This window comes from Micrasema longulum, unplaced genomic scaffold (genome assembly GCF_059751315.1).
Source record: "Micrasema longulum isolate JH-2025_06_02 unplaced genomic scaffold, ASM5975131v1 h1tg000346l, whole genome shotgun sequence".
Classification (NCBI taxonomy): domain Eukaryota; kingdom Metazoa; phylum Arthropoda; class Insecta; order Trichoptera; family Brachycentridae; genus Micrasema; species Micrasema longulum.
Window position 1 is genome coordinate 1 of NW_028277549.1, and position 25246 is coordinate 25246.

At 32.2% G+C, this 25246-nt stretch overlaps 3 protein-coding genes across 3 annotated transcripts; 1 reads left to right on the forward strand and 2 right to left on the reverse strand.

Moving 5' to 3' along the window:
* Nucleotide 1: 1 nt before the first annotated feature.
* Nucleotides 2-2886, reverse strand: Nmnat (nicotinamide mononucleotide adenylyltransferase). Its single transcript, XM_088225360.1, has 2 exons — nt 2385-2886; nt 2-393 (listed from the first exon to the last, which is right to left on the reverse strand). Exons 1-2 carry the CDS (start codon nt 2458-2460, stop codon nt 143-145), a joined length of 327 nt encoding a protein of 108 aa, XP_088081486.1. The 5' UTR covers nt 2461-2886; the 3' UTR covers nt 2-142.
* Nucleotides 2887-3477: 591 nt separating this feature from the next.
* On the reverse strand, nt 3478-16313 carry LOC148282264 (oxaloacetate tautomerase FAHD2A, mitochondrial). The gene is made up of 7 exons (XM_088225357.1): nt 16133-16313; nt 13804-13905; nt 9782-9899; nt 8145-8309; nt 7421-7587; nt 4698-4870; nt 3478-3729 (listed from the first exon to the last, which is right to left on the reverse strand). Exons 1-6 carry the CDS (start codon nt 16285-16287, stop codon nt 4705-4707), a joined length of 873 nt encoding a protein of 290 aa, XP_088081483.1. The 5' UTR covers nt 16288-16313; the 3' UTR covers nt 3478-3729; nt 4698-4704.
* A 3551-nt stretch (nt 16314-19864) lies between these two features.
* LOC148282265 (lipid droplet-associated hydrolase-like) lies at nt 19865-24584 on the forward strand. The gene is made up of 2 exons (XM_088225358.1): nt 19865-20246; nt 23262-24584. Exons 1-2 carry the CDS (start codon nt 20054-20056, stop codon nt 23987-23989), a joined length of 921 nt encoding a protein of 306 aa, XP_088081484.1. The 5' UTR covers nt 19865-20053; the 3' UTR covers nt 23990-24584.
* Nucleotides 24585-25246: the final 662 nt, after the last annotated feature.

Sequence of the window (25246 nt, forward strand, 5' to 3'; positions counted from 1 at the left end):
TATCCTTTAGTTGCAAAATTATCTACTTTTCTCAATAACAAATTGTTTAAAAATTTAAGGTTCAAGATAATCCATATATAAAAGAACCGTGTGCTAAAAATTGATCATAAAATACATATTGTGTCTGTTTCACATATTTTTTTTAATGAAAAGTTATGTTTTCAAAAACCTGATGGTACTGCAGAGACAGTCTAGTTCTTGTCCACCCTTCCTGATTAACTTCCCAGTCGGAAGTTTTGATCCAATCTGAAGAGTTGAGCGCCAAATTCAACATGGCGCAGCGATGAGATGATGCAACCAAATCTTTCTTGCCGTAGGCATCATGAACAGGTGACATTATCCCTCCGATCACTTTGTGAGAACCAACACTGTGGAAGTAGTCTTTCGCTATTTCTGGAAGAAATAAAACAATTGTACTTTTCGTACAATACACTGGACTCTAATTTTTCATGGTGAATACATTATATGCAATACCATGTAAAAAAAAAAGGCGTAAAAGATGTAGGCATCAAGATATGCTGAGATTGGGATACCAATGCAGCAGGGGCGATTCGTGTATAGAAGCGATTATGCGCAGCTTACCATTATATTTGACTATCCATAAAAATGTTTTACGGTGACTTTATTTACAGAAAAACAAACAAATAATTACTATTTCTTATAAATCGTTGCCACCATTCGTATGTTTCTCCAAATATAAATAAAAATATGAATAAAGCGCGCCCAGCGCCAGCAATGAGCCAAAGAACTAGCCGATTACTCCGGCTTATTTCTTCATACAAATAAGTGTACTTTATTTTGAACACATTATATCTAGTAGCGGGATTTTTCTCCTAGAGTAAACTTGCAGATTACACCAATTCTTTGAAGATTCTCGTGGCAGAGGAAGGATGAAAGCCGAGTGAATGCGGTTGAAATGCGATCTCTTAGATGAATGTGTGGGAAATCAATGTATGACAGGGTTACGAATGATGAAATCAGGCGAGAGTGTAAATCTGACTCAAGTATAATTGATAAGATTAAGAAAGGGTCTCTTAGATGGTTTGGTCACATAGAACGAATGGACGACGAAAGAATGGTAAAACAAGTATATATGGCGAAAATGAACGGCAACGTGAGACGAGGACCACCAAGGAAGACGTGGCATGATCAGATAAACCAAAATCTTAAGTCTGGTCATGTCAAAAGCAGACAGAACCGAAGGGCATGCATGACAAGATGTATGAACGTGGAGGGAGCTAGGAATGTATGCTAGGATAGTCGTGTGTGGCGGTCCATTCTCTCTGAATACCCCTACGGAGAAATAGCGTGATGGTAGTAGTAGTAGTAGTAGTATTTCAAACATTATTTCTTAAAGACTATTTTTCTTTGAGATGATACTTTTGACATATGACTTGCAACACATGTGGCGCTCGACGCGGCCGTTTTTGGCATTATTCATTTCTAGAACAAATCGGCCAGTTGACATTTCAATCGTTATGAAAATACCTAATACTGACTGAATTATAAACATTTTTATAAGTTAAATTAATGGATAATATAGCTACACAATATAATATATCACGATATGTAGTTTGAGTTGATTTCATAGATGAGAGTTGTTATAGAAAAAATAGCAATTTATAGTTCATAATATAACTTACATTATATTATGTACCTACTATGTAGGTACAAATAAATGATATTTTTTTATAGCGCACCTGTAAAAAAAATCACCCTTCGCCACTGCAAGCCAGTGCCCTATGCATCATTAGGTGCGGAAAGGGAATGATGATGATGGTGAGTTCTAGAGTAATTTTTTATTTCAGTGGTGATAACATGTGCCTTTATTTTGTATCTCTTAAAATTTTTAAAGATTGTATTTTTTTGTTTATGGCTAGTAAATATCACAAGATGGTAAAGGCCATAATAAATGGATTAAAAATATTCAGGCACTAAATATTACCTCACCATCAGCATCATCACCACTCCCTTTCCGCACCTAATGGTGCATAAGATACAACATTGGTACACCAATCGCACGGTATCTTGATTATATTTTTATATGATGGTAAAATGATCAGTCTAAGGGACTATGATATATTCTAGTGTAAAAACGCATTTATAAATACATATTTCATGTCAACCATGTCAGGAATCGAACCCGAGATCTCTTGCATGGTAGACAAACATCCTGACCACTACACCACGAGGCCGACAAAATATTGCGTGCTTAACTATAAAAAGTAACATTTTGACTGTTGCCTAGGATTTACTGCATCAACCAAATTAATATTTTTATCATAGTGTGGATTATGCGGCCGTGTTTGAAAGCATTCACAGAAATTAATTTTTCAAATATGTATTCCAGTTAAAAGATTAATGGAATTAATTTGATAACTTACCAAACATACGAAAGTGCATGGGTGTTGGAGGGCTGAAAGACCCGCAGGCCATCAAAACAATTGACCCTTGGGACATTGTCAATAATATTGATAAAACGTCAAAAAGAAACAATAATCACAAAATGTCTGTTTTTCACTTTGAAATCTCATTTATACCCATGACGCCTGTAATACAGATAAATAACAAACGAAACGCATTATTATTCAAATCGTACACGAACCAGCACTAATCGCAATATTTACTTCACAGCACTTGCAGTTTCGTATCTAATTTCGGTCGATATATTTCAAGGATGACGGACATCAATGCACCGTATTATTACGCATAACTTTAAGATGTTACGATGATTTGATTAAAAATAAATCTTGTAAAAAAATACTCTGTTTTGTCTGGTACTGTCACTTATCTATTTAAGGTCAATTAAATCATATATTACAGAATTTGTATATAAAAAATCTATTCGCTGATTCGTGACACCTCTAACAGAATACCTAAATTTTATTGGCGATTGACGTAAACTTTTGGTATTGCAACTATCTGGTAGCTTTGCAATAAAGTATTTTATATAGGGAAATGAAAAAACATAATAAGCGGGGCAGTTTGTGCATACTTTAAGTCATTACGTGGTAACGAGTAATTGACAGTATTGTTCAAATTTTCAAATTAATTTTTTATCTGCAAAATATTTGTTAATGCAGTAGGGTATCTAAAACTTAAGAAGTGAATTCAATGTTTAGGTCATATGCAAGCACTTCGCATTTAAAAGCCAACCCAACTGTGCTGTTTTCATAAACCTTGCCAGTTTTCTCATTTATAATCTTATTAGTTGAAAATAAATAAAAAATAGTTGTAAAAAGTCATGTATTATGAGAAACAAAAAATCCATGCAAGTAAAATAGATCAGGTCTTGTATAAATTCAAATTATTTTCTGAATAATTATCTCATATCAACAGCCATTTCATAATAAATTTAACTGTCTTACGTAAAGAATAAGATGGTGACTACAAAATTAAGGATCTCAGTTTAATTACAATAAAGAATTCATAAGTGTCTAAAATAAAAAAAGGAATAAATAAATAAAAATGCAATTAGTTTTATAAAACAGTTTATTTATGAAGAACAACAGAATTAAATATTGGACACTGTACAAAATATTACATATGTTTTTTACAATAAATGTTTAACAATTGTTTATGTACAAGTTTGAAACCTTACACTTTAAAACTTCACCTAAGTTTAAATATTAATTTACATACATAATTTGTTTTAGAGGTAAAAGAGATAACAAAAATAAAGATGCGGGTACTGCTCGTGGGTCAAATTCAAGATTTTGTCATTTCCACCTGAAAATAAAACAGGAGACATTATTAGAAACCTTTCAATATACCATTTAATTTAGAACTTCATTTCAAATGAAGAGAAAAATTATTTATTGGACCATAAAGAGATATTTAAAAAATATTTTTTTATACTGTATTTCCATAAGTTGCAGTTCTTTAAATTTTATATTTTTCTATTATTGTTTTTTATAAAGGAACAGCATTATAACACATTTATAACATTTATAACACATAATACATGGGCAGTCTATTTCTTTACAATTTTCAATACTGTATTTCTAATATTGTACCTTTTTTAAATAGTTATTTCACATTTAATCAACAATATTTTTAGTATGTCCAAATGTTTGTAGACAAAAATTTATTGCAGCAGAGAAAAAATTGAGAAAGGAATATGGAAGTCTAGACATTTACAGGGCTTATGACCTGTCGTTGGCTGATTTAAGTGGCCACTTTAAATATTGTGTAATATTCACCATTCTGCCTTTGTTTGAACATTCATTTCCTCAACTCTTCCATTTGTTGACTTTTTTGAGCTGAAACTTTTATTGATGTGGGTGAGATTCGTCAGACTGATTTCAAGCACTACTGTGTTTTAACATAGGTAGAATGGTGAATGTTACACAGTGTGTTAAATGACCCAATAAAATTTCAATATTGCATTGAATTATTATGGTTCTATGCTACAAAGATAAGCTTTCGAGACTGCTCTTTTATTATATTATATCTTAGTAGATTATTCACTTACAATGGCAAATTCAGGAAAATAAGAGCATGGTGAATTTCGGGTATTCAGAATTATCGATCATGAGAGGTAAATATGAACTAAATGAAAGAAATTATGCAGAATAGTACTTAGGTGGCGATAGGCCTGGGTGGAGTGCATAAGGCAGGGTGGATTTCATGTGCAAGTCACTGTAAGATAAATTTACCGAGTAGTTACAGGACACTCGGGGTTAATCAATCATTACCTATTAGTTATTGAGGTTTGTGGGCAGCGACGGGATTGTTGAGTTCTCCGATTCCTTGGATGAGGCTGTGCACCTGATTACCTGGACGAAGGAACTGTGGTGGCTTGCGGTGCATACCCACTCCTGATGGAGTACCGGTCAAGATTATATCTCCGGGAAGAAGAGTGAAATATCTGTGGAAATATAATGAAACCATGCTATGTGACTGTCCTTAGAAATCACTAATTAGGGTTTTAGGCGCCTGGCAAAGAATTTTGAGATTTTAGACATTGTAAGATCCATGGGAAAGTTGCTAAATTATATGAACTTAATTTTACAGGTAAGCTTGAAAACCTCAGAGTAATAATTCGCTCCTCTTTATGGAGTCGACCATACTGACAAAAACCATTATTTGATTATCAATCGCGAAGGTGGCTACAGTTTACAGCAGTACAATGGGCCGTAGGTACTCAGGGCGAGAATTGCAAGCGCAAACCAAAATCGTCCATTACACATTTATTGTTAAACCAAAAATTTGAAAAGAGTATCTCTATAAGCAGGAGCGAATTATTACTCTAAGATAAAAACACTTACACTATTTTTTTCAGACATGTTTTAACTGTCAATATTTTCATAAATATCTTATTTTAGTTCTTAAAATAGTACCTACATAAGCAATGGGATGGGAATTTCATGCTTTCTAGTGAGAACATGGTACAAAAGCTATAATTTTTTACACATTATAGAATCGGATTGTGGTCTCGTGGCTAGTGTCTCGGACTCACAGCTCAAAGGTCCATGGTCCCACTCTACCCCAACTTGATTACCATTTTCTAATAGTGAGTTATTTACAACTAGTTGAAAATGGCCGTCAAAATTATATATTTGGGTAAATCATAAGAACGCAAATATATATATTTTTTTAATATTGAAGTTAATATTTACATAATATGTTCTTAATTTATCCATTAATACAGATTTTGGATTCCGGAATTATTTACACTGCTCAAATTTTGTAAAATTTGTATAACGCTGCAAGAGTAAAAAAAAAATAGAATTTTTCTTATTTTTCACATTAGGAATTCAATCTTATTATTTTCTCTGTAATAAATTAACTTAATCAATTTACTATGGAATTGACACACATCAAAAAATTCATTAAATCGTTGTGATCGTAGAACGACAGGTGTGCGAACAATGGGACACTGACTTTCTTTTACATTTGATCTTGAAAAGGTTATATAAATGCTTTATATTCCAGGTTTGAAAAATATGTATATAACTAACCCAAGTGTCAAACATATACTTTTATAAATTGAGTTGTGACATAGAGTCCTTGAGGTGATTTTTGCAAAAATGGCGCTATATAAATTATCCAAATATATATAGTCAACGAAATATTTAAACCGCTTTTATGTAGAGGTGAAGAAAATCATATGGGTCGTTGTTCTACGATAATGACAAAATACATGTAATTTTGAAATTGGTAAGACAGCTAACTGTGAAACTGGCGCAGTTGGTAAGACAGCTAACTTTGAAAGTAGTGTCACGGGTTCGATTCCCGCCAGTTGCAAGAAATAAGTCCAAGAAAGATTTTTTTCTCAATTGGTCTGGGTGTTGTGGTATGTTTTTCATAACTTCCTTCCATATTCGATTTCCTACCTTCTGACAAGCCTCTAAAAGAGGCTTAGCGGATTATTTCTTAATTTTTTTTTTTTAATGTTTGCAGCAATTTATCACAAGCTATCGTCACATAAAACCAATTAAGTTTATGCTCTTAATATAAAAAATATAAAAAAACCCATGTTATCAAGATTCTAATAATTATTATGAATTTAGTAATGCTGCGTCCAAATTACTAACATATAACACTTTATTTTAAAGTTTTTTTGCCCAACAGCAGGCTAGGAGGCTTAATTGTAGTGGTGAATTACATCAATCGCAGAACACCCAGACTTGAGAAAAAACAAATTTTATTTTTGTCACCTCAATTTTTGGAATCAAACTCTCCGTGCACGATGCAAACATATTTTTTTTTAGATGGAAGTGGCATTTATTATTTACCTTGCTTGTTATGTACGAAGTATATATTTCTTAAAGTAGATTTTCTACTTTTAATAAGCTTCAGTGTTGGGATCAGGACGGCTATTCTATAGTGGACCAATCAGGAACTTCTCAGCATTTGCTTTTGTGAAGAGAAAACCACATAAAACTCTTCAGGAGAAGTTGACGGCCTGTTGACAGTTATCAATAGGTCTTCTGCTCCACTAGAAGAGTGTTCGGCATTTTGAGTCCTACTTCAGTTTATTTTATGCCCTGCACTAACTTAACCATGTAAGATACTACCGTTCATATAAGTTCTTTATGAAGTATCACCAATGCAGTATCGAAGGCAGGCGTATTAGCTATTAGACCACCGGGACCGCAAAATGGTTAATATATATTATGCAAAACATTATGATAATATTGACTGAGTTTTCTTTGGGTTAATTCAAATGTAAATATTTTGTTTTACTGTTGATTCATTCATAAAGGCTGTTTAATTTTATGGCTTTTTTAACTAGAGGAATGTTTTACAAAGTGCCATACAAAGCGGTTTTTCTGGAAGTACATTTGTGGTGCCCATATAAGAACTCTCTACATCACTATGTGCTTGTGTGTAATTTTATGTGTAAAATCATAGGAGAAGAATAAAAAACAAATACATGTTGTGTAAAATTTCTTTAAACAGGTGTACAACTTACGAGCTTAGCTTGTTGATGACGTCATCAATCCTGCAAATGAGTTCGCTGGTGGATCCACTCTGTTTCAGTTCTCCATTGACTGAGCACTGGACGGCCAAGTTATGGGGGTCACTCACTTCATCTGCCGTTACCAGGGCAGGCCCGAGAGGAAGGAAAGTGTCCATGGACTGAAATCAATCATTCAGTCAAACTCGGTTATAACACTCACAAAAATAGAGAGATCTCGGATGTAATGGAGATATATTTATCGTCATTTTAGTTTATGGTTTTCTCCAAACATTTATTCACTTTTATATGTCAAATAAATACCGGGACTGAGTAAAAAAAACAACAATAAATCTTAGTATTCTTCCAAATTTATTGAATCTCACATATCAACAGAATATTATTATCATTTTGTTGAATGTGCTACTGGCCATTTCGATTCTGCATTTCACCTCTACATCTGGGTCTACAGATTTTGTAATTATACTTCCCAAGTATTTAAATTGGTCCACCAATGCTAGATTTAAACATTATTACTACATTCTAATAATGCATATACAGTATCTAAAATCTAATTTATTTTAATAAAAGCAGAATATTGTAAAGAAAATGTGAATTTATAAAAATAAATGAACGTCCTAATAAATATTTAAGAATTCTGGAGTTGTAATGACCATTCTTCATTGATGATTTTCCAGGAACATTTGGAAGGAGATTTTTAATAAATAATTGAACATACCTTTCCTATGAGGAATTGTCCACCATTACGCTGCTTCTGCCAATCTCTTGCACTAATGTCCTGAGCCACGCAGTAGCCAGCTACGTAGGACATGGCTTTGTCTTTAGGGACATCCAAAGCCTCTTTTCCAATTACTACAGCCAATTCCACTTCCCAATCGACACTCTGAAAAAAAAGCACAATATAATATTATAATTAAATTAAAGGTAGTAGATAAAGGAATTGTTAGGTTTGTCAATAAACCATAATTATTAATTAAATATCTTAAAGGACAAGGGATTATTTTTTAAATTTTATTTGGAACTCTGTAGTTAATAGCCTATGTACAAGGCTATGGTGCTCTAAGAATTGTAATTTATGCTCATAGAAATGGCAAAATTGTTTCGTCTGCTTAGTTACTTGATGGGTATAATCATCATGGTTGTTAAGTCCAAGAACAGTGTCACATGAAGCCTACTTTTAATGGCTATTTGAACATATATTAGGGATATCCCATCTTTTCTGCATTCTGCTTCAAGACTATGGTGTTGCAAGTTGAAAACGGACAAATAAATAACAGATTGCATGGACAAAATCATTACTTATTTTAAACTCACGTAGGAAACTGTTTATAGCTCCCGTAGCCGGTAAAAATTTGGGTCATCTTGAAGGTAATTTAGTGATGATGACGCAAGTTAGGAATCTGCTAGCATAGAAATAAACATGACATGTGGTGGATTCACTACAGTCGGGGTCTACGTTCAAGGCGCACGGAAGGAATGCGGTAATGTTTTTTGACGCTGCCTGATTGAGTTTCAAAAAAATTGGCACCTCCAAATTCAAGAATATAATATCGCAGGGTAATTACTACAAATAGGTAACTCCAAAATCAGCATTTGTGAGTTACCCAGTAAAAACACATCTATTTATCTGCCTCCATGAATGCTACAAATAAGCATGTCGTGATTCATTAAAACGATATTATGATGATTTGAATGCATGACTCGGCTCTTCGTAGCATTTATGGAGGAGGATAAATTATTTTTTATTTTTTTGTCCTAGCCTTAATTTTCTTTATTTGTATTTTATTCAATTGGGCTTGTATGTATTATAAAGATTTGTGTTTGCCATTTTTTTAATGGACTTAAAGTTACCTAGTAATGAAGAAGTTCTGTGTTTTTTTAAATTTGTTAATAGACTATTAAACTAAGCCAAAAAAAATTTTTCAAGTTTTATAAATATATCGTATTATCAGCCTTATGAAGTTATGTATTTATGAAATGACTCCGCGTGTGACGTCAGAGGTTGTTCTCTTCCATTTATTATCGATCAGTTCTGCCCATTGCAAGCATTGATGGCAAGCAAACTGGAAATCTTCCATAACTCTCGTATCATTGGTTGATTCATATGAACCAGTGACGTTCAAAGTAGTTTGTTTTTATAAAAATATTTTTTATTATTTTTTTCATACATTTTCAGTAGGGCCGATGTTCCTCACTACCCCACTACATGTTCGTGAATTTTGACCAGCTGATTTTTATCTAAACTCCACCGGACAGCGTCACAACATCCTACCGTATTCTATATGTGTGCCTTGAATGTACTTAAACCTCTTGGCCTGTTCTGTTATGGTTTAAAAAAAAACTTTTTTTACATACCTGGGTAAGATTTTCCCTTAGAAGAATGGCATCACATGGCCCTACAATACAGCTTGGGAACTTGCTGAAGAAAATTGGCTCTGTTGGAATTGGTAGGTTCTGTTCTTTGCAGTGTCCGCTAAATTAACGATAATAAAATAATTATTACTATTGTATAAAAAAAAAATGATTGCATTGAAAAAAAAACTCATCGGACCTTACTTATAAACCTGGTATAAAGTCACGCCTAGACATAGTGGTAGAATAAGGATGGTATTCATATCCTTATTCTACCACTATGTCTAGGCGTAACTTTATACGAGGTTTATAAGGCCCATAGAATATAAATATGTAGTATGGAGAGAGTGCATAGTTTTTAGTAATGCAATAAATTAATGTGTTTATTTAATGAGGAACTTTAGCCCTACGGGAAATTGGATACAATAAAAGTTTTCTTGCGCGTGATAAGAATTGGAGCATTCAATTGTACGGCAAAGTTCCTGAAAATGTAAAAAAAAAAAACATTTAAATAAAAACGAACTACTTTGAATGACGTCCCTGGTTTATATGAATCAACCAATATAGTCAAGATAAAGATATCAATTTATAATGTTTTCTATTCATACTTTCTATGTTTAAAGCACAGGGCATTAGATATATATGCATCAGCTTAATAGCTGCTAGAGTATATAATAATAATCTTTTGGCGCTAGTATTGAATTAAATATATACAATTTCAAAATGAATAGCTGTTCATTTATACAACGATAAATTATTTATTGATATTTTTACCCCCTAAATACCCCCCCTCTAAGCCCAAATCCATAAAGTATCAGGCTATTAGGTAGGGGGCGAGCTCTTTAACATCCTCAGGTTTAAAAACCTCTCCACTACGCTTATGCACATACTAAAAAACCACCTTTGCTCTAAATTGTGTTAGTATTTGAGGTAAATCTAAAGTAAGAATATTTCTGATTCTTCATAATACATTTTATCACAAAAAATGTTACTCATTAAAAACAATCTATGTGTATTTTGAGCTTTGTTATAATTGAAATAACAGATAAACAGGTACCATATAATTATCACTTATTTTGGTAAACATAATGTTTTGTAGAATCTGTTTGTACCGAATTGTGGTCATGTGTACAAAAATAACATACTTAACCCTTTCAGCCCGGGTGTTCATTAAAATATAAACAGAATCAAAAAATTATTCATCCCGTACCTATCGAAATTAAAAAGCGGCAAGTTTATTTTTTGAGGCCAACAAAAGCAATATTACTGATTATTGAACTGTTAATTCTATACATATAGTTAGGTAAATATATGAGGTATGGTGATACATTGCAAGGTATGGTGATTTAAATCTCAAATAAAAACTTTTAAAATCCCATGAGAAATAAATGCAAGAATTTCGTTATGTAAAATCACACGAAAATACCTTTTCAGTCATGCTCCGTGCGCTTGTTACAGACATTTTATTGAAAAATCCTTTTGTAATCCCACACAAAATAAGTTAAAAAATACTCAAAATGTATTAAAACCACTTGAAAGTAATCAAATTTTCACTGCGATTCTTTCAAACTTTAGTAATATTTTAAAATGCTAGAATTGCCCGTCACATAAAAATTTATATGTATGGATACGGCCTACATAATAATCAACCAACCAAAATAATTCTAATGTTATATGTATTCGTTCATTTGCCAGTTGAGAGAAATAATAAAGAGGGATATGGGAATGTGTAAGTATATAAAATACCTTGCGCCGGCAGCCTGCTAGTTTGTGTCTTGGGCCTTTTAGGCGAGTTTTAAACGTACTTCACTAAAATTAAACTAATTTGATTATATAAACAAATATTGTAAGATGACAACACATGTTTCATTAACTTTGTCTGTCAATTAATTATCAATTTGAGACCCATTGATTGTTAAAAATGAATGCTCAATAATTTCTAAAGCACAAAAGTTTTTTTTTTTATATTAAAAGTTTTCAAATAATTCCTTTAATACATGAAGAAAAACATAAAATATATCCACAGAAATTTATTAAGGTATGAAAGGGTTAAAATGGGTTTGAATTTGTTTGCTTAATTATTGTAATTTTTAGGAAAACAACAGATATTAAAACCACAAAAACAAGTTTTTTTTTTTTTTAAACTTCTATTTTAGAGGCTCACTGTGAGCACAGGAGAAAGTGAAGATATGGAAAGAAGTTATGAAAAATACACCATAACACCCAGACTAATTAAGAAAAATCTCTATTGGATTTATTCACTGTAATTGGGGGGAATCGAACCGGTGATACCAATTTCACAGCTGGTCATATAACCAACTGCGCCACTATGCGGTATTTTTATTATTATAAAAATACTGTACTCAGTTTTTTCCACTTTCATTTATAATTCTTCATCAGTGATCGGATTTCGTTGTCACCGACATCGTTAGACTGGTCAGATATCAGTCACGACAAAATCTGGTCCCCGATAAAACTTACAAATGAAAAAAACTAAATACAGTAAAAACAAACAAAACATCACCCCGTTTCACCACGGGATATGGCAGAGAGTATAGAAAGCTACATCACTGTCTTTGCATACAGACCTCTCTTCCTCCACATTCATCCCTCTTCTCATGCACGCATGACAATTATTCCGACTTTTGACAATTTGTTCATGCCATTTCTTTCTCGATCTTCCTTGTTTTCTGCATCCGTGAACTATTGTGTCGTAAATCCTTTTACATGTTATTTCACTGTCCATTCGCTTCACATGTCCAAACCAAAGCACCACCCTTTCATAATTTTGACAATAATGCTAGTCTCAGCCTGACATTATTTATTTATTTCACCTAAAACTTTTTATTTTTTCTTTTCTATATGAACACTTCACTGGGCATAACCTGTGTCGAGGCATTCATTTACATTATTTTTATATTATGTTCTAGTACATAATAAATAAATATAATATAATAAATAACACTGTATGGATATAAACATAAATTATAAATAGCAGACATGCAACAATAATTCCGAGTTCAAATATAGACTACTGTTTTGGTGGGATGACCATCTCAAGGCAGTTCTTGGGATCCAAATTCAGAAGCCTTTTTTAAACAAATAATTTGAATTTCTGTTTATTAGTATTTAATTTTAAATCAAGAGTTGTAAATTATGTAAATAATGCATGGATCTCGAGATTTGTATACCTATCATACATAATTTTAGAGCACATTTGCCTGAAAAATCGCATTTTGACAGCATTCAGCCTACTTTCATCCCTGTTTTTTCAATTCCATACATTGCTCCCGTACATAAAAGTCGGCACCAGAACATTGTGAACAGCTAATTTAGCTTATTTTCATTAGTATAATTAAGATGCAGTTCTACCAAGAAGGAAACTCAAAATATGACCTAATTGTGATTATTTTTTTAGTCCTGAACAACGCCCAAATCTCTTATCATTCTAAATGTACTATTTATTTATGTAATAAACGCCCGGAGGGCTCTTAAAATATACAGTAAAAGTAAATAGAGTGTAATAGAAAATAACAAAAATAAAATCATAACTATTACACTTAACATGTAATTTATTATAAAAACAAAATAAAGGGAAATAAGGTGAAGATGAATAGAGAAACACATTAAAAAGGGGAGAATTGAGGGGATGGCCATTCGATGGATAGAATAGCTAATTTGATAGCAGCGGGAGTGGTGTGAAGAGGGTCCAACAGCTCAGCATAATTATTAGCTGTTCTGTGGATGCGTGCAAGGGAAGAATGGTGGGTAAAGTTTGACCTATTGTACTCACACTGGAACATGTGTTGGAGCCTGGTGGCCCTTGTGGGTACACGAAAGATTATCAGGGACAGTAATTTTGGCCAATCTATTATGGTGCATATCACTTTGTGCATTAGAGTGAGGTCAGCAATTGTCCTTCTGGTGGAGAGCAATGGTAACCTCAACTCAGACATCAAAGTTTGGTAGCAAATTTCATCTTCAATTCATTTCATCAACTATATCCTCTATAAAAAAAAATTTACCTGTAATTAAGTCCAACTCCAATTACTTTATCACCTCCAGTTACTGGTGGCAATAGTTTTACACTTGCCACAGGCACACTTTCTGTTGAACTGCTACTGGCTCTAAAAATAATAAAACAAATGAATATGTTTCTTAATTTTAATAAAATTAAATTAAAAAATTAAATTTAAAAAATTAAATTAGACAGCGGAGAGACTATCACTCCCTCTCACTTCTGTTCAATGCACTTCATAGTCCTAACGCTCCTATATACCTGCGTGAAAAATTTCAACGCTTATCAATTCATGGTTTACCTCTTCGTTCTAATTCTCAAGGCACTCTCTTAATACCCATTCACAATTCTTCTTTCTTCTCTAACTCATATAGTGTCCATGCGGCTCGACTGTGGAATCATCTCCCATCCACCATCAAAGATGTTACTACATTATCTCTTTTTAAATCACGTCTGAAGAAACATCTCCTTTCTCTTCCTTAATCTCGCCTCCTTTCCTTTTTCCTCTTTCCTCTTTTTTCCTTTTTCCCATTGAGTAATAGTTTTGATTTAAGGTAATTTATAAACAAATATGTTTATTTCTTTTTTTATGTATTTTTAACTTTTTAATCTTTTTTTCTATTGAATATGTTCTGTGACTTGAATTATAAAAATAAAACTTTTATTTTATTGGTTGGTTGGAAGAAATTGCCATTTGGCAATAAGCCCGCCAATGTACAAATAACATTATGTACAAAAAGTTAAATAAAAAAAATAAAAAAATGAAAAAAGTAAGTGTATTTGAATTTCGAATCTCAAATAATAAGGTATGTACTGTCCGGGTCCACATTTATGATGTGCGCAGTAAGAGGTACTGGTGAGGTAGAAACTCCCCACTCCCACATCTCACACCTGATGAGCCCTTACTGTTAGTTCTGTACATGCCGCTTTAATATGTGAGATCGATATTTGAATTTCTAGTATAATACAAATTTCGTTTCCCTATCAAAAGTTTGTATACAAAAACTATAAATTAATAAGATTATTTTAACATTAGGTGTACAACTTTGTCAGTAGAATATTTCATACTCCCTGGACTGGTACCTGAAGCGTAAGACTGATCATCTTACCTTTGTGTAATAAAAAGGATCAAGATATGCTGTGATTGGTGTACCAATGCAGTGCCCTACGCATCATTAGGCCCGGAAAGAGAATGATGATGATGATAATGTACAACTTTGCTTCTGCTGTTTTTTTTTCAAAATTCGAGCCCTTATTGTAAAAAACTGGTAATGCATTTATGATTCAAAATATTGTCCATCCTGGCCACTACTTTCTCCCTAACCTAATCAGGAAGTTCAGTGCTATGAGAGGTTGGATATACAAAATGTTTTGTTACATGCGGTAAAAATTAGAGCATTTGATTGTACAGTGAAGTTTCTTTAAAATGTATGAAAAAATTAATAAAAATTAACTACTTTAAATGATGTCACAAGTTCTTCTAAATCAACTCTGAGCTTCATTGCTAAAAACATGAAAAAAAAACATTTGCTGACACTCGCAGCACGAGCGAGAGATGCCTTGCGACACATCGGTAAACTTTTGATTGCTTTGGTAATTTATCTTTAATTTCTGATAAAACACTATCTGTGGCCAATAAGTATTCATAATTTAATAACACATTATTTTAACCAATACGTAAATGTATAAGGGAGAAATACTAAAAAATTTAACCCAATATTTATCATATTTATGGCTATATTAAAGTTATTAGATGCAATGTGTAAGAGCTATCTATACATCACCTAAAAAATCATCAGTTAAAAACCATCACATAAAAATCCTTTATCAGTTGCTATCAGACTGATAAACAATCTAAACTCATCATCAAATCTAAACATTTTTAATATTTTCACTAGCTTTTAATTTATTTTATAGACATAGTGGGATTTAGGTACAATATTATCTTATTGAATATGTGTTCTAAATAATTGTTTTTGACATAATTTATCTCAAAAGGTATATCGAAAAATATCCAGATAAGTTCATCAGAAGTCAAGGTTAAACTAGAATTAAGTCTGATTCATAGAATTAAGAATAGTATGTAATTCTATGGTCGGATTACTGATAAAATCAAAGTAATAAAAAAAAATAGTATGTACCCGTAATCCACTAATATGGTACATAATAATATTATATTATAGACTATGTAAATAAAAGATAACATGAGCACATTATTGAAACCTAACAATAATGTGAAGAGCTCAGAGGCGTTTACGTAAGAGAATACAATATTTTATATGATTCAATGTTTACAAAACGCGAGATTTATTTCGGAATAATATGGAGGTACATACTTTTGACATTTGTCTAATAATCCCTTCCGGAGCACTTCTAAGATGGTTTTTGGCAGAGTTGGATCCGCCTTATTTAGATTGAAGATTTTGTCATTCTTCAAGTCTCCAATATTTTGTTCTCCCGAACCGGGAACAGTAAATTGTACGAGCCTCATATTCGAAACACGTCCCGTCGATAAGTGCCTGGCAAATGAAGAATTTGGTAGAGCGGGGAAAAATGTTGCCGACTTGTGTAAAAGTCCACTCGCTTTATTTCGGAAGCACGATTTACTGACAATAATTAAACCTCTCGATTTTAACATGTTGAAAGACAAGGGTATTCTGTTCAAGCGCACTTTCTTAAATTAAAAAATAATAGCACGAGCTTGAAGTTTACGCAAAATTGTCACTTGACAGCTGTAACCGCTATAACAAATCTAACCAAAAACCAAAAATCAAAATTCGATGTTATATTATGTCAAATTATTTTAACTGATTATAGTTTTCGTTTATTATAATTGTCAAACTAATTCCTTGTTTTGAAAAAATGTCGTCCATTAAATTTAATTAACCTATATTATTACGAATAATTAATACTAGCAGACATTGATTTATTAATACACTTTAATAAATCAATGCTAGCAGACGACAGTCAGCTATCGCCGAATTCGGGAATTCGGCCATTGGACCTCGCTTTATCCGACCTGCGGGCCCCAGTTGTTCGGTCCTTCGGGCCTCATTTTTTTTTTTTTTTTTTTATTTACAATAAACATAAGTGATAAAACAGAGTTTTAAAAAAATAAAACATAATTTTAAAGCAATGAAATACATATTAATAGTAAAAATAATAAACGAAAATCCCACAAAGGCATGGCCTGTTCGTGAGTATACAAGAAAATGTTAATTAATTTTTGCTCGTAATTAAAAAATGAAATAAAAAATATTTAAAAAAAACACAAAAATATTCCTTATTATTAAAGGCCAACAAAATATATCATAGAAAAAAAATTTCATATCTTTAGTTTGAATCCAGGATAGTGTATGTTTTTTAAAAGAAGGAAAATTTTGAAAGTTTGGAATTATTAGAATCTCGGGCACTGTGAAATTTCACCCTTTTGAGCCTCACAATTTAATTTTAGCTGTTATGAGCAATCTAAATATAATAATGAGCCGGGGGTGTGGTCCCGTGGCTAATGTCGCGGACCCAGCGATCAGAGGTCCAAGTATTGCACCACGCTCTACCATTTATCTCACTCATTTTCTTATAAATTAATCGTTAGGTAAATCATAAAAACACAAAAAAATAAATGAAAAAAAATAACAATATTAATTATTAAAAAAAAACTTCTATACATAAGGATCGCTATGATTTCTTTAAATCAAATGAAAATATAATTAAAATCAAATAAAATATTACCATATCATTACCCCTTTTTACGTAAAAACTGGGTTTTATCTTAAATATGGTTTCATGTCTTCCTTATTGGAAACAGATATATTGTATTGGTACATTTATTGGTAGGGAAACCCGTGGCGGAACTTTGCAATTTGTGAGAGTTTGAAATGAATAACATCATTAGTTGTACGTTTATTTACTTATTTATCTACGAAAAAATAAGTGTTCAACTTACCTTAATACATAATTACTATTTAAAAAATAGTGTCTAAAAAAAAGAGGAAATTTCTCATTCTGCCCCACCCCCGGGGCACAACGGGAAATGTACCTGGAACACAAAGGAGTACTCGCCCCTATTAAACAATACAATATAATTATATTTTTTTGTGTTTTATTGTAGATACGTGAATAAAATAATTTAAATAACGACACTGTGCATTTCTCATTTGTGATCTGTGTTAATAATTTAGTAATTATTGGTACACTGGAGAATAAATCTGCACACATGTTGGCTCAATTTTTGCAAGCGCTACGATAACACCGGCCTATATTAATTAAACTTTCGTCAGATACGATTACGATTATTTTTTATTTTTGATTTTGTTTTTATTCCTTTGATTTTTTCTTTTTTAATATTAGTGCTTATTTTACTTTTTCTTCTTTTGCATTATTGATATTTTTTCCCCTTTAAATACATTCTTCTAAATTATTTTTATAAGTTGAGGCGGTAAGGAATGCCAGTAGCATTTATTTTATGTTTTTCCAAAATCTCATTGCAGATTAAAAGAAATTAATACTGCTAATTTGTTGAAACCCATAGCGCGTGCTTCAGATGTTGCTTCGGGTTTTGTCAGACTTATATCAGGGTAACGCTTCAAAAAGCTTTGAATCCAGTCTTCTAGCGCCATTCCCAAAATTCCGTTGAAATTTTGGCTGTAATTATTGTTTTCTGCTAGCTGGTAAACCAGTTGAGGAAATTCGTTCATAGTCATAGGTAGTTTACAAGCTCCAGTTTTTTCTTGGCTGTCAAAACGGTTGCGGAACTTTTTTGACTTTTTATTAACAAGAGCTTCTGGATTTTCCCGTCTTTTCCGAACATACCTCTCAAGTGTTGATGATGGCACCTCGTACCGATAATACACCGCCAGGTATTCTATTTCTCAACTTATGAATGCATCAACAGCTTGGTATATAGCATCCGCAGACCAGGAGTGCCAGCTGATTTTTATTATATGTATTCGCACCATCTGCAGTTGGAAAAGTTACGTTGGAAGTATAAAAGCGTAACCGACAAACAAAGAAACTCACTTTTGCATTTATAATATCAATTAAAAAACGGATACCTTTCAAATATTCTCAGGGGCGGAACGAGGTACCACCCCATTGTGCCCCACCCATTGTGCCCCAACAGTAGCGTTCTTTAAAACACGGGAGTTATAGCTGATATAAGTTATCACTAGACGTTTAGTCAGTCAAAAGTAGGTTGAAATAAACATTTAGTATAATTTTTTGAATAAACAATGGTGTATAAACATATACCTTGGTGTAACAGAGCAAATATTAGAACTTTCGAGCTTTTTCTCTAACATTCGATGAATTTCAAACCAAGCGCACTCCGACACTGACAGCAACTGATTCATATAGCGCAGCACAGTGAACTGACTATTGTGTGCGAAGTTCATTCATCTCTGTAGTACGTAACGAATTTCCTGCCCCTTTCTCTTCCACCCCGGTACCCCGTTTCACCCCGGGTTCCCCTACATTATTTGCTATTTATTATTCAATGGAGTTTTGTTTTTTCTTTGATACCGTGTTCGTTTATTTTAAACCCTCTAAGCCCCAATGTCATTCCTCAAGTGCATGTTTTTTTTCGTAAACTACAAATTTTTTATTATTTATATCACTACAGAGATGGGTAGAATTTTTGTTTCAAGATCATGGATATTCGAGCGTTTACAGGATATAAATAATAATATACCTACTCCCCCTTGGGATAAAAAACCCAGAATTGTGTGTGTATAAATATGTAAATATTAATACATACCAAAAATAATATTGCACAAAATTTTTCTTGTTTTTTTTTTTGTAAAAATATGATAACAAATCATAGAATCCATAAATGTAAAAAAATATTTTTTTATTGGCTAGTATCACTCTGGTACTGAAATGGTTAAAAAATTAGTGCTGTTTAAATCGACATGATTTACCCTATCGATTTATTGGTAAAATTATAGATTAGTGAATTTATTGCATTATTTATTTGCGTTGTGGTTTTTATAGGATCGCTTCCTACAAATGAACGCAGCTTAAATTCCATAGAAAAAATACAGATGACAGCTGTCGCACTGACGTTTAGGTATATAAATTTAACTATTTGACGTCCAACGTACATAATCTGGCGCGTTGAATGTGTATATCGATTTTCCGGTTTTACGATTGGAAATCAACGCCTTATTCGAAAGTTGAATAAAACGTTTGTTTTTTCTCGAAAAATACGCAAAATTAATCAATTCTTAATTTAATACGTTGTAACGTAAATAATTCAAATGAACTGTGATATATTCCTAGAGCTGAATGAAGCTATAGCTCACGCTGCTTGTTGGACGGATCCAGAATCTCATTCTAAACCATGCAAAGAAATTGTGCTATGTATTCCAGGAAATCCTGGACTTATAGGATTTTACACAAAGTATTTAGAACAACTTCACAAATCTACCAATCTCCCAGTATGGATAGTAGGTATGTAAACTACATGTTCTCTTTATCAGCATGTTTTTATACAGATAATTTAAATTTATTGTTACTGTGCAAAAATGATCTTTGAACTTCATATTTATATTTATTGTATCGCAAGCAGATTAGGTATTTGATTTTTAACTATAAATTTTTAAATACACTGGAACCTCGTTTTACAGGGTTTCGAAATAACACAGTCAAAAAATAAAATAAATATTTTTTTAAAACATTAATTGCACAATGCATAATAGTAATATAATTATACTATTCATTATTGGAAAGCCCTACATCGCTCTTTTACTTAACCTGCCATATAATATATGATGGTGAATAATCTTTTTTACAATTTTTAAAGTATTTTATTTATTTATTCTTACAGAAACAAACAGTCAACAATGATATAATAACATAAAAAAAGATATGGTTTAAAGACAGACTAGCGAAGTTTCTAAATAAAAATCATGCATATTAAATTGTGGTACAAGGTACAACAAAAGAGTGTGTTTGTGTGTATTTGTATGAGAGTAAGTGTAGAGGTGTGTGTGTGTGTGTGTATTTGTGTGGGAGTAAGTGTTCAGGTGTGTGTAAGCGTTAGCATTTTGATGTCATGTTATAATATTTGATAAGGTGAACCATAGATTATGATCGGCAAGTTATCGAAGTTGGGTTTCTGTCCATTGATTTTAAAATGGTTCCTGATTTGCTTGACTGGTAGATCATTTGCAGTAAAAATTTGTGACTCCACATCTAGTACTTTTGGGGCGACTAGTGGAGTCCCGCAAGGATCCCATTTGGGTCTTAAACTTTTTACATATTTATCTACGATATTGTTGACATATTTAACTGTGTCGAAGTTTTCTTGTCTGCTGAAGACATGAAGATTTTCCAAGTTATTCATATTGTTATTGACTATTAATATCCGACATAACTTAAATAACTATTTTCATGGTGCTCCACAAATAAATTCCAACTCAATTTAACAAATCATGAGATTCCTCAGTGGCAATTCTGAACTTGTCTCCATTTATAAAATAATTTATATATTTATAAAATAAAAGGTATTATTTTCGATATCAAATTACCCTTCATTAGTCATATTAATAGCATTAGCAATAGATCTTTGAAAATTTCAGGTTTTATAATCAGAACAATTAAAGATTTTAAAGATATTGATACACTGAAAATAATATATACGTCACTTGTAAGAAGCATTTGAGTACAACTCTACAATCTGGGCTCCTTATTATTCTAGGCATCAATATTGTATTGAAAAGGTCCAGAATAAGTTTTTGCAATTTATCAATTTTAAATGAGTGTTGGAATCAAATTTTTTGATTATAATTTGTTTCTGTATATTTTGAGTTTCTAAGTTTGAGTGATAGGAGAATTATAACAGATTTACCAAATGTATGTAAATTAATAATTCGTTGTGTATTTGACACCCCTGCAATCATTAATTAATTTTTTGTACCGAAAAGACAACTCGGCAAACCTACCAATACTTTGAAAACAATACTTCGACTTTATACGGTAAAAATGCAGTCATCGATAGACTTCATACTCTGGGCAATGAGTACCAAGATATCTGTGATTCATTTCATGTGAAGTTTAGTACCTACAGAGCGGCCCTTCTCTTGTATTTCATGGTTGGGAGAGACTAGTACTTGGTAGTTCTAGAAATTAATATGATTTTTATCATTTAGTTATTCAAAAATATTTTAATTTCTTAATACAAAAAATAATGCGATAAGTAGTTGAGACAATGTTCTTAATATAAATTAAAATGAAGAAATAGGAACAAAACAAGGAGATAGTGGGAAAGGTAAAGAAGAGAAGTGATGAGGAGTGATGAAGGATGAATGTAAGAAAATGGGAGGACAAAATTGCAGTTGATTTGTTGACAAGAAATAAAGAGCAAAAAAGACTAAACGTTTATTCTCTGTTACTCGGAATCAAGCCTGTTAGTTCTTTTCTGTAACTATTATATGAAGTGTTAAATATATCTAGACTATTAAAATTCTTGTCAATGTTTCACATGTACGAGGAATGGTAGAATGTTTTGTTTATCATAAAATGTTATCATTAACTCAAACGCCAGCTGGAAACTAAATCAACAAAAAAATCTGAATGACTAAATTCAAGTTTTACAAAAAAATATGCCAGAGAAACATAGCCGCCAAATTTGAGTAGTCTTAGTCATTTTCTATCAAAAACAAAAGTCATAAATGTTTTGAAACCATTTTGCCAAAAACTGTTGTCGCTTAAGTTCCTCTGGCTCTCAGTGTCTCAAATGATACAGAGTTGTTTGAAAAATTATCACAAATATAAGCCCTACAGGACGTTGGATACAAAAATGTTTTCTTACGCACGGTAAAAATTAGAGCATTAGAGATACAGAAACGTTGTCTTACGCACGGCAAAAATTAGAGCATTTAATTGTGACTGTTGCACTGCTTTCTTACTGCAAAGATTCTTGAAAATGTAGGGTTTTAAAAAAATAAAATAAAATAAAAACGAAAGACTTTGAACATCATTAGTTCATCTGAATCAACCAATGATAAGACAGTTGTGGAAGATTTCCGGTTTTCTTTCAGTCAACAGACCAATTGGCAGAACTGACCGAGAAGCAGAAAAGAACTTGAGGAGTAATTTCAGAAATATACTTATACTTAAATCAAAGCGCTGATAATACAATACATAAAAATGAAAAAAAAAATTTTGGCTTAGTTTAATAGTCTATTAATAAATAAAAAAAAACAATGAACTTCCTCATTTCAATTACGTTTATATTATCTCCAAATGCTTGTAGAAAGGCTGGATTTCTGGCTGGTTATATAGATCCAAATTTATTGCAACAGAGAGGAAAAACATTTTTGAGAAGGGATGGTTTTACCTCTCATTTACAGGGCTTATGACCTGTCATTGGGTTTAAGTGGCTCCTTTACACTTTATAATTTATATTACACGTTACTTTATTTTAATTAAACAGTTTCAATTATCTTGTTTCTTTGGTTTCAGGTCATGGAGGACACGAAGAACCAAACGAGGAAGACATTTCTCGGGAATTGGGCGTCGTATCAGTTCGAGGAAAAGAGCATGCTTTTAATTTGAACGGACAATTACAACAGAAAATCGATTTCCTCACAGACATGATAGAACAACCGACTAAAATCCACTTAGTTGGACACTCGATTGGAGGATGGATGGCTATGAAGATCCTTAAACATCCTGACATCGGGAAAAAGATAGCTTCTGTCACTCTACTTTTCCCTACGCTCGAACACATTGCAGATACTCCAAACGGATTTTGGCTTAACAAAATCGTTCGAAAAATAACTCTAGTCGTATTATTCTTTGTTTACATTTTTCACTACCTTCCCTTGATCGTTAAGCGATATCTCATATCAATTTTCTTTTTCTTCAACAACATTCCATCCGAAAATTTAAAAACCGTTCTCAAGTATGTGTGTCCGTCAGTTATCGAGAAGGTTTTGTTTATGGCTTACGATGAAATGGACGTTTTGAAGGAACTTGATATCGACAATTTGAGAAAGAACAAAAGTAAAGTAAAAATTATTTATTCCGATACTGACGGCTGGGCTCCCGGAAGCTATTTTGCTAAATTCAAAGAATTGATTCCAGACTTACATGTGGAGGAAGTTCCTTATCGACATGCATTTGTTTTACATTCTTCGCACGAAGTTGCTGATATAACTCAAAAATTCATATTGAGAAAAGAAAACTAATACGAGGCTTATGAACAAAATTTTATGTTAGTCAAATGGCCAGTTATTATTTCGACAGAAAAAGCGATAAAATTTATTTAATTATTATGTAAGCTTATTCTTATTTTGTAATTTGCATTTTTCCTTTCTTGTGAGAGGGAATACTTAATCGAGCATCGACTTAATAAAAGGTGAATGAGGTAGTGGGTATGCAGAAATGAAAATATGTATCATAAATATTAAAAAAATATTTGGATTTAGTAAAAATTATATTATCTGTTAATATAAGTTTTCTGTTTTTTTTTTAAATGTAAAAATGACCACCAAAAGTAAAATATAATGGTATAGGTTATACGACATTCCAAAGAATTTTTTCTGCTCTATAAGATATAGTGTATGCTTGTTTATATTATTTTATTTGATTACAAGCCTTTAAAATTTACTGTCAAGTAGATGAAATACCTTTTGTTCGTGTTCAATCGAGGGAATAAAGGAGAAAACAAATAAGAAGAGTATATTATCAACTAATTTGTTGTGAAATCATGAAGGGGAATATATACTTTATTTATATATACGCCCAATGGGCATTTTTAAGGATATGTTTATACATAGAAAATTATTATAAAGAAAAGTAGAAAGACACAACGATATATAGTAGACTTGGTGGGAGTGGAAGCAGGAGAGAGAAGCGGGAGAGAGGAGAGAGAGAGAATTTGATTCAGTGATCGTATGAAAGAGGTCAACTTGTTATCAAAGTATCGAGAATGATATGTTTGTTGGCAGACCTAAGAATTCTGGGCATAGGGGAATGAAAACCATAGTTAGTTCTATGGTTGTCGGTATGAAAGAGTAAGTTTATTATCAGTTATTGACAGATTTGTTGTAATTTTTCCTCTCGTTTCCTTCATTTAGAAAAAATGGACACAACTTGTGTTGTGTAACTTCCATATTTAAGGTGAAAGTTTTATAATTAAACTTTTATGGCAGTTTTCGAGAGAGGCGTTTTTGTTTAATACCGACCCTGATAATTCTCCTACATTATTTTACAACAAATTAGTCAATGGCAGGTGCCGTGGTGCATTTGTTTAGATGGCCAAATGAGAAACTGATCGATTCCCGCCAGTTGCAAGAAAAAAATCCAAGAATTTTTCTCGGTTGGTCTGAGTGTTGTGGTGTATTTTTCATTACCTTCTTCCGTATTCCCTCTATCCCATCTACTGACAAGCCTCAAAATAGAGGCTTAGCGGGTTATTCCTTAAAAAAAAAAAACATGTATCT